Source organism: Centroberyx gerrardi, chromosome 2 (assembly GCF_048128805.1).
Source record: "Centroberyx gerrardi isolate f3 chromosome 2, fCenGer3.hap1.cur.20231027, whole genome shotgun sequence".
NCBI classification, from domain to species: domain Eukaryota; kingdom Metazoa; phylum Chordata; class Actinopteri; order Beryciformes; family Berycidae; genus Centroberyx; species Centroberyx gerrardi.
Window position 1 is genome coordinate 35,791,312 of NC_135998.1, and position 10,000 is coordinate 35,801,311.

Sequence of the window (10,000 nt, forward strand, 5' to 3'; positions counted from 1 at the left end):
TGTGTGTAGGTATATACTTGTCATGCAGGGATAAATACATCTCTTCATATTGTGTGTGTTTGTATATGTGTGTTTTAGAAACTTGTATTTGTCATGCAGGGATAAATATGTTTTGATACCTGGTGTGTGTGTGTGTGTGTGTGTGTGTGTTAGTCATGCAGAGATAACTAGATGTTGTTATCAGCATGGTGGAGGAGTCAGTAACTCCACAGGACGTTTCAGCATGGAGCAGCAATGATTAGAAAACTACAGGCCGCTTCTCAGAAGAACTAATGCTGCTCTGTTTTGTTTTGAATAGAGTGTGTGTGTGTGTGTGTGTGTGTGTGTGTGATTTGGGGTTTTAGGACAAAACACACACCTACTGTATGTATGTGTGTGTTTTGTGTCAGTCTCTGGATGCACAGACATGGTGGATGGTTGTCAGTTTTGTGTGTGTGTGTGTGTGTGTTTGCATGGCTGTAGGACGATGATTGGGGATTTTAAGGTGTGTGTGTGTGTGTGTGTCAGTCTGTTGTCTCCTCAGTTACAGTCCGACCTGTTTGCAGTTTATTTCTAGTTCTCGCTGTTTGTTTTTTCCATCATAGCGTCCCGGGTGGGTGGGGTTTATCACGTCAGCAGAAAATCAAGTCATAGAAAAAGTACCTAAATTAATTAATATAATGAATTATTCATGTAAACCAGTTCAGCATCAGTTTAATTACTGATGCTGAAAATATCAGCCAATCAGTCAGTAACTTAGTCAATTAGTCAGTCAGTCAGTCAACTAGTCAGTGAATCAGTCAGTCACCCACTGAGTCAGTCACCCAGTCAGTCAGTGAATCAGTCAGTCAGTCAACTAGTCAGTGAATCAGTCAGTCAGTCAACTAGTCAGTGAATCAGTCAGTCAGTCAACTAGTCAGTGAATCAGTCAGTCAGTGAATCAGTCAGTCAGTCAGTCAACTAGTCAGTGAATCAGTCAGTCAGTCAACTAGTCAGTGAATCAGTCAGTCAGTGAATCAGTCAGTCAACTAGTCAGTGAATCAGTCAGTCAGTGAATCAGTCAGTCAGTCAACTAGTCAGTGAATCAGTCAGTCAGTGAATCAGTCAGTCAGTCAACTAGTCAGTGACTCAGTCAGTCAGTGAATCAGTCAGTCAGTCACCCACTGAGTCAGTGAATCAGTCAGTCAGTCAACTAGTCAGTGAATCAGTCAGTCAGTCAACTAGTCAGTGAATCAGTCAGTCAACTAGTCAGTGAATCAGTTGGCCAGTCAACTAGTCAGTGAATCAGTCAGTCAGTCAACTAGTCAGTGAATCAGTCAGTCAGTGAATCAGTCAGTCAGTCAACTAGTCAGTGAATCAGTCAGTCAGTCAACTAGTCAGTGAATCAGTCAGTCAGTCAACTAGTCAGTGAATCAGTCAGTCAGTGAATCAGTCAGTCAGTCAACTAGTCAGTGAATCAGTCAGTCAGTCAACTAGTCAGTGAATCAGTCAGTCAGTGAATCAGTCAGTCAGTCAACTAGTCAGTGAATCAGTCAGTCAGTGAATCAGTCAGTCAGTGAATCAGTCAGTGAATCAGTCAGTCAGTCACCCACTGAGTCAGTGAATCAGTCAGTCAGTGAATCAGTCAGTCAGTCAACTAGTCAGTGAATCAGTCAGTCAGTGAATCAGTCAGTCAGTCAACTAGTCAGTGAATCAGTCAGTCAGTCACCCACTGAGTCAGTGAATCAGTCAGTGAATCAGTCAGTCAGTCACCCACTGAGTCAGTGAATCAGTCAGTCAGTGAATCAGTCAGTCAGTCAACTAGTCAGTGACTCAGTCAGTCAGTGAATCAGTCAGTCACCCAGTGAGTCAGTCACCCAGTCAGTCAGTAAACCAGTCAGTCAGTGACTCAGTCAGTAAGTCACATATATACAGTATATTGTAGGCTCCAGCCAAGCATTGAGACTCACCATGTGACTGAGGTAATAGATTTTTTACCCCCCCACCCCCATCCACACACACACACACACACACAAATCAATACTTCCAATCCTCCGAGTGTGTGTTTGTGTGTGTGTGTGTTTGTGAGACCATGAGTGTGTGTGTGTGTGTTTGTGAGACCATGAGTGTGTGTGTGTGTGTGTGTGTGTGAGAGACCATGTGTGTGTGTAACACAGTATTGACTGGATAATGTCAGTGTGATATTGTGCTGTGAATGCAGTCATGTTGCCAGGTTCACACACTGAACTGTACGTGTGTGTGTGTGTGTGTGTTCGTGTGTGTGTGTGTGTTCACGTGTGTGTGTGTGTTTTTCCTCACTTGTCAGGTCCAAATCCATTCATTAGAGCTGCACAATTAAGGCTGAAATCATAATCCAGATTATTTTGATAGATATCGTGGTCACAATAATTAATCAACATTTTTAGTTTCATTGAGTGTGTGTGTGTGTGTGTGTGTGTGTGTGTCCAACCATTAGAGCTTTTATGGCCGAAATCATAATCCATATTATATTGTTAGATATCCTGATCAGTGCTGATTGGCCGGAGGGATTTGAGGAGCAGTGATGTTTCTGCTCTCTGGCCGTCTTCCATCAACATCCTGACTGCTTCCAATTACAGCTGACTCTCTAAATGAAATTAAATGTTGCAATATTAGTGATATATTGCCAATATTTTACCAGTATTAATTACAGAAACTAAAATTGTGATATATAATTACACACGATTAATTGTGCAGCTCCACCGTCCGTCCGCCCATCACTCTCTCTCTCTCTCTCTCTCTCTCTCTCTCTCTCTCTCTCTCTCTCTCTCTCTCTTACACACACACACACACACTCTCAAGGGTGTGTGGCCAGCTGTTAGAGTGTGTGTGTGTGTGTGTGTGTGATTCCTGTTGCATTGTGGGAGTCCATTATGCTGTCGTCTGGTGAATGGCTCCCATTGACCCGGCCTTGACATTATAAGCTGTCCGCTAATCTCTTCACTCCATATATTAGTAAGGCTCGATCTCTCTCTCTCTCTCTCTCTCTCCCTCTCAATTTTTTTTTTCAATTCAGTTCAGCTTTATTGGCGTGACAAAATTAATATTCGTGTTGCCAAAGCATGACAAGGACTTATACATGAATGGAAAACAGAATAAATGTAACACAACAAAGAGCGTAAATCAAACAATACAACTATAATAATAGTAATAGTAATAAGTGCTTGTGTGTGTGTGTGTGTGTGTGTGTGTGTGAGTGTGTCAGTCTTTTTGTTTTGTGATAATTTAATTTGGTTGAATTGTTTGGGCTGTAATGTGACTGTCTTTGTGTTAATTTTTCAAGTTGACAGAGGACTCTTCTTCTTCTTCTTCTTGTTCACCTCTTGGGATTTCAGAGCTTTGTAACGATATGAGTCGGGGTCACTCATATTTAAATGTTTCCAAAATTTGATGGCTCTTTTTTTGCATTTTGATCAATAGCAGATATTCGCCTAATTCTGCCCTGCGTGCATTGTTTGGTGTTTTTCTTTGTACCCGAAGTAGATTTTTTACATAGTTCTGCATGCAGGGTTTCAATTGGATGTTTGTCCTATTTTCCAAATTCATTATTTGTCAGAGGACTCCATACCTACACCTGCCATGAAGTGCAATCGGTTCGATTACTGATTTTAGAATTTTGAGCCAAATACTGATTGGTATTTCAATTGGAATAGATTTTTTTATGGCATAGAAAGCTCTTCTATGTCTATACCTGTCTCTCTCTCTCTCTCTCTCTCTCTCTCTCTCTCTCTCTCTCTCTCTCTCTCTGTGTAGCTTTTCTCTGTTTTTATCTCGTTTTCTCTTGCTGTATTTAATTGTCGCTCTCTCTCTGTCTCTCTCTCTCTCTCTCTGTCTCTCTCTCTCTCTGTAGCTTTTCTCTGTTTTTATCTCGTTTTCTCTCGCTGTATTTAATTGTCGCTCTCTCTCTGTCTCTCTCTCTCTCTCTGTCTCTCTCTCTCTCTCTCTTTGTAGCTTTTCTCTGTTTTTATCTCGTTTTCTCTCGCTGTATTTAATTGTCGCTCTCTCTCTGTCTCTCTCTCTCTCTGTCTCTCTCTCTCTCTCTGTGTAGCTTTTCTCTGTTTTATCTCGTTTTCTCTCGCTGTATTTAATTGTCGCTCTCTCTCTGTCGCTCTCTCTCTCTCTCTCTCTGTCTCTCTCTCTCTCTGTAGCTTTTCTCTGTTTTATCTCGTTTTCTCTCGCTGTATTTAATTGTCGCTCTCTCTCTGTCGCTCTCTGTCTCTCTCTCTGTCTCTCTCTCTCTCTGTAGCTTTTCTCTGTTTTATCTCGTTTTCTCTCGCTGTATTTAATTGTCGCTCTCTCTCTGTCTCTCTCTCTGTCTCTCTCTCTCTCTGTAGCTTTTCTCTGTTTTATCTCGTTTTCTCTCGCTGTATTTAATTGTCGCTCTCTCTCTGTCTCTCTCTCTGTCTCTCTCTCTCTCTGTAGCTTTTCTCTGTTTTATCTCGTTTTCTCTCGCTGTATTTAATTGTCGCTCTCTCTCTGTCGCTCTCTGTCTCTCTCTCTCTCTCTCTCTGTAGCTTTTCTCTGTTTTTATCTCGTTTTCTCTCGCTGTATTTAATTGTCTCTCTCTCTCTCTCTCTCTCTCTCTCTCTCTGTGTAGCTTTTCTCTGTTTTTATCTCGTTTTCTCTCGCTGTATTTAATTGTCGCTCTCTCTCTCTGTCTCTCTCTCTCTCTGTGTAGCTTTTCTCTGTTTTTATCTCGTTTTCTCTCGCTGTATTTAATTGTCGCTCTCTCTCTGTCTCTCTCTCTCTCTCTCTCTGTCTCTCTCTCTCTCTCTCTCTGTGTAGCTTTTCTCTGTTTTTATCTCGTTTTCTCTCGCTGTATTTAATTGTCGCTCTCTCTCTCTCTCTCTCCCTCTCTCTGTCTCTCTCTCTCTCTCTCTCTCTTTGTGTAGCTTTTCTCTGTTTTTATCTTGTTTTCTCTCGCTGTATTTAATTGTCGCTCTCTCTCTCTCTCTCTCTCTCTCTGTGTAGCTTTTCTCTGTTTTTATCTCGTTTTCTCTCGCTGTATTTAATTGTCGCTCTGTCTCTCTCTCTCTCTCTCACACACACATTTCTCCTCAATGTCTCTCTCTCTTATAATGTCTCTCTGCCTCTTCCTCTCCATCTTGATTTTCAATTCAATTTCAATTCAATTCAATTCAAAGGGGCTTTATTGGCATGGGAAAAATACGTTTACATTGCCAAAGCAAGTGTGAAATAAAAACAAAAAATGTACGTACAATTAAAGATATACTAGAATAAAGAAATGTGTAACCAGAGCTGTGTAACATTGCAACATTGTAATCAAATATATAAGTAGGAGTAGGTAAAATTAACTTAAAAATTAACAACAGAACAGAAAAATTGTGCTTTTGCTGTTAAAAAAAAAATACAGTATATATACAGATAAGTAAAGATAACTTAAAATAAAAATAGAAAAATGTGGACATTGCAGTTAAAAAATATAAATACAAATAAGTGAGAACTGTGTGGACACTGCAACAAATTTTCTCCATCTTTATCTCTCTCTCTCTCTCTCTCTCTAATTGTCGGTCTTCCTCCCTCTCATGTTTCTTCTTAATGTCTCTCTATCTTTTATGTTCAAAGCTCTCTCTCTCCCGCACTGTTTTATTTAATTGCCTCCCTCCTCTTTTCTTTCACATTTCTTCTACATTTTTTCATCTCTCTCTCTCTCTCTCTCTCTCTATTCCTCATTCATGTCTCCCCCTCTCTCCCCTTCTCTCTTCACTTTCTTTATCAATTTTCAGTGTCAGTTACTCTCTCACTTAAATTCAAATTCAAACAAGCTTGAGCATCTCTCTGTCTGTCTGTCTGTCTGTCCATCAGTCTGTGTGTCTGTCTGTTTTTCAGGTTAAACATATTCTCTCTTTCTCTCCCTCTCTCTCCCTCTCTCTCGCTCTCTCTCTCTCTCTCTCTCCCCCTCTCCCTCTCCCTCTCCCTCTCTCTCCCTCTCTCTCTCTCTCCACAGTATCACTATGGGTTTGCCCCTGAACCCTCAGGCGGACTCGGCTCGCTCGGCCCGTCACGCTCTCTCTCTCATCGCCACCGCCCGGCCGCCCGCCTTCATCACCACCATCGCCAGAGAGGTGAGAATACACCGTTCATACACTAATACACACACACACACACACACACACACACACACACACACACACACACACACACATCATACATGAGAGTATCAGTCTGGTCCAGGACTCCGCCGCCCCCCTGTAGTGATGTGAGGTTCTCCCTGTCCAGGTTCACCGCTACAACGCGGCTCAGGCCAACTCCCAGTCCCAGCAGAACGTCCACACCACCACGCTGGCCCGGGCCAAGACCGAGATCCTGAGGGTCATCGAGATCCTGATCGAGAAGATGCCTGGAGACGTGGTGGACCTGCTGGTCGAGGTAGACCGCGTCACATACTGGGTTGTATTAGTGATAACACAGGAGAGGCTCGTCACTGGGATTACAGGTACTGGGATCAAAGTCTCCATGGTCCCACTGAAGAACCTGTACTGGCCCAAACGTTTTCTTTAAATCAGTACTCCACTTAGTTTTAACATGGAGGTTCTTATGAAAACCAGAATCTGATCCACTGACCAAGACCAGATGCAGCTGGACCAGTTTGTAGCGTTCAGATTTTTACTTCCCATTCATTTGAATGGAAACTGACATTGAACACGTTGGTGAACAGATTCAACAGCAGATGAAGTAAAACTAAAAGTATTATTTTCATTATATTACTGTAATGTTACCATGGATACACAGAAAATACAGACTGTTAGCTGTTGATTTGGGATGTTTTCATTTCTCTCCTCTCCCTCTCCTCTTCCTCTTCCTCTTCCTCTTCCTCTCCTCTCCTCTCCTCTCTCCTCTCTCATCTTTCCTCTCTCCTCTCCTCTGTCGTCCTCCTCTCCTCTCCTCTCCTCTCCTCTCCTCTCCTCTGTCGTCCTCCTCTCTCCTCTCCTCTCCTCTCCTCTCCTCTCTCCTTTCCTCTCCTCTCCTCTCCTCTCTCCTCTCTCATGTTTCCTCTCTCCTCTCCTCTCCTCTTTCCTCTCCTCTCCTCTCCTCTTCCTCTCCTCTCCTCTCCTCTCGTCTCCTCTCTCCTCCCCTCCCCCCTCATCCTCCTCTCCTCTCCTCTCCTCTTCCTCTCCTCTCCTCTCCTCTCTCCTCCCCTCCCCCCTCATCCTCCTCTCCTCTCTCCTCCCCTCCCCCCTCATCCTCCTCTCCTCTCCTCTCCTCTTCCTCTCCTCTCCTCTCCTCTCTCCTCCCCTCCCCCCTCATCCTCCTCTCCTCTCCTCTCCTCTCTCCTCCCCTCCCCCCTCATCCTCCTCTCCTCTCCTCTCCTCTCTCCTCCCCTCCCCCCTCATCCTCCTCTCCTCTCCTCTCTCCTCCCCCCTCATCCTCCTCTCCTCTCCCCCCCCCTCCCTCATCCTCCTCTCCTCTCCTCTCTCCTCCCCTCCTCCCCTCATCCTCCTCTCCTCTCCTCTCCTCTCTCCTCTCCTCTAGGTGATGGATATCATCATGTACTGTATTGAAGGCTCTCTGGTGAAGAAGAAGGGACTGCAGGAGTGTTTCCCTGCTATCTGCAAGTGGGTAGTGTGTGTGTGTGTGTGTGTGTGTGTGTGCGTGTTAACAAGCCCCCTCATTTCCTTATAAGGTCAACGAGGACAAAGTGGGAGGGGTTAAGTCTAGTTGACCTCCTAGGGGGCTGTGGTGATGTCAGAGGTCAGAGGTCAGCCCACAGGCGACAGATATCAGCCTCAGGGTGTGTGACTGAACGAGCTCTAATAGTGTGTGTGTTTTTATAATGTGTGAATATATTAATGTGTGTGTGTGTGTGTGTGTGTGTGTGTGTGTGTGTTGTCCCCCTCTTCAGGTTCTACATGGTGGGCTACTGTGACCGCAGCCACCGCATCGCAGTCGGCGCTCGGCAGGGTTCAGTCGCTCTGTACGACGTCCGCACCGGGAAGTGCCAGGTACGGAAAAACTGTTTCCTCCGTCCCAACGCTCCGAGCGGCGAGCGGATTGATTTCGGATTGATTTCCTCCACTAGTCGATTGATTGCCGGTTGACGTTCAAGTGCACAATGTAAACACTAGTCAATAAGTTCTTGGAGTTACTAGTCATCAATTAATTGCTCGATGATGTGAGTATTCATCAGTTGATTCCTGGATTATTGACTAGATGATGGTGTGAATACGCGTCGATTCATCGCTTAATGCTTTGCCTGTCCAGTGGTTCCCAAACTGGGTTCCGGGCACCTCAAGGGGCCCACGAGAGGCTTCCAGGGGCTTCCAGCAAAATGAGGAATACTTTAATTTAATTTGTTAAAAGTTGGCACTAGTTTTTCACTCTCTCCACCTACAACTACCTACCAACTTCTGTAAATATCAGAAACCCCCCCCCCCATCTTATCTTCTATCCATTTATTTTTGATTATCTATCACGTCTTTGACATGAAAAGGTTTGGGAACCTCAACGTCAGCCTTCACATTGAAAGACTTGCCAAAAATCATCAGCATCTTTTGCTTTATTCGTTTTCCATTAGTAATGAATTATCAGTTGTAGCTAGAAACTTTTCCAACAGTTATTAGTAATGTAGAAAAATAGAAATACTAGTGGATTCATTCCTTCCTTCATCCATCTCTCAATCCATCATTCATCCTTCCTTCATCTCTCAATCCATCCTTCATCCATCTTTCAATCCATCCTTCCTTCTTCCATCTTTCAATCCTTCCTTCATCCATCTCTCAATCCATCCTTCATCCTTCATCCATCTTTCAATCCATCCTTCCTTCTTCCATCTTTCAATCCTTCCTTCATCCATCTCTCAATCCATCCTTCCTCCTTCCTTCGTCTTTCAATCCATCCTTCATCCTTCCTTCTACCATCTTTCAATCCTTCCTTCATCCATCTTTCAGTCCATCCTTCCTTCTTCCATATTTCAATCCTTCCTTCATCCATCTCTCAATCCATTCTTCCTCCTTCCTTCGTCTTTCAGTCCATCCTTCATCCTTCCTTCATCTTTCAATCCATCCTTCATCTCTCAATCCATCCTTCCTCTTTCATCTCTCAATCCATCTTTCATCCTTCCTTCATCCATCTTTCAATCCATCCTTCCTCCTTCCTTCATCTTTCAGTCCATCCTTCATCCATCTTTCAGTCAATCCATCCTTCATCTTTCCTTCATCCATCTTTCAGTCCATCCTTCATCCTTCCTTTATCCATCTTTCAGTCCATCCATAAATCTTCTATCTATCCTCTGATGCATCCTTAATCCTTCAAACCTTCCTTCAATCTTTCCATTCATCCATCATCCATCCATCCATCCATAGAAAAGCCTGAGTAGGAGAAGAGGAGAGAAGGAGAGGAGAGGAGAGAAGGAGAGGAGAGAGAGGAGGAAAGGAGAGGAGGAGTCAGCTCGGGTTCATTGCAGTATTGTGGTTGATAAAATTGAGGTGTTGTTTTTTTCTCTGTATTTGATTAATAATGAACAGATATGACTCTCGAAAGTGTGTGTGTGTGTGTGTGTGTGTGTGTGTGTGTGTGTGTGTGTGTGTGTGTGTGCACGCGTGCATGTGTTTGATTGTGTGTGATTGCGTTGGGTGTGGGTTCCTATGTGTACTGGTGAATGTCTTCTTGCCTGTATGTCTGTTTATGTGTGTGTGTGTGTGTGTGTGTGCGTGTGTGTGTGTGTGTGTTGGTAATTTGTGCTGTATTGATTTGCAGTAACCCAAGAAGTCTAGTCTGGTGGAGGGGGTCATTTATATCTGATAACAGCACTGGCCCCTTTTCACCTAACATCTAGTTGGAGTGTGTGTGTGTGTGTGTGTGTGTGTAGATGTATATATCTGTGTGTGTGTGTGCGTGTGTGTGTGTGAGGTGTAAGGATAGGCTCTTCCTCTGTGTTTTATTTACAATAATTAACATTTAATAGATATGGCTTTGTGGGAAGTGTGTGTGTGTGTGTGTGTGTGTGTGTGTGTGTGTGTGTGTGTTGAAACCAGGAAACTTT

At 43.7% G+C, this 10,000-nt stretch overlaps 1 protein-coding gene across 1 annotated transcript in view; it reads left to right on the forward strand.

The window, feature by feature from the left end:
* The window catches only part of LOC139916350 (WD repeat-containing protein 7), a 48,215-nt gene extending 40,158 nt beyond the window's left edge, over positions 1–8,057 (forward strand). The window contains exons 3-6 of the mRNA XM_078286259.1: positions 5,966–6,083; positions 6,238–6,387; positions 7,492–7,574; positions 7,862–8,057. Of these exons, the coding sequence (XP_078142385.1) occupies positions 5,966–6,083; positions 6,238–6,387; positions 7,492–7,574; positions 7,862–8,057 (547 nt within the window). The remainder of the gene's footprint in view (positions 1–5,965; positions 6,084–6,237; positions 6,388–7,491; positions 7,575–7,861) is intronic.
* The last annotated feature ends 1,943 nt before the right edge of the window (positions 8,058–10,000 follow it).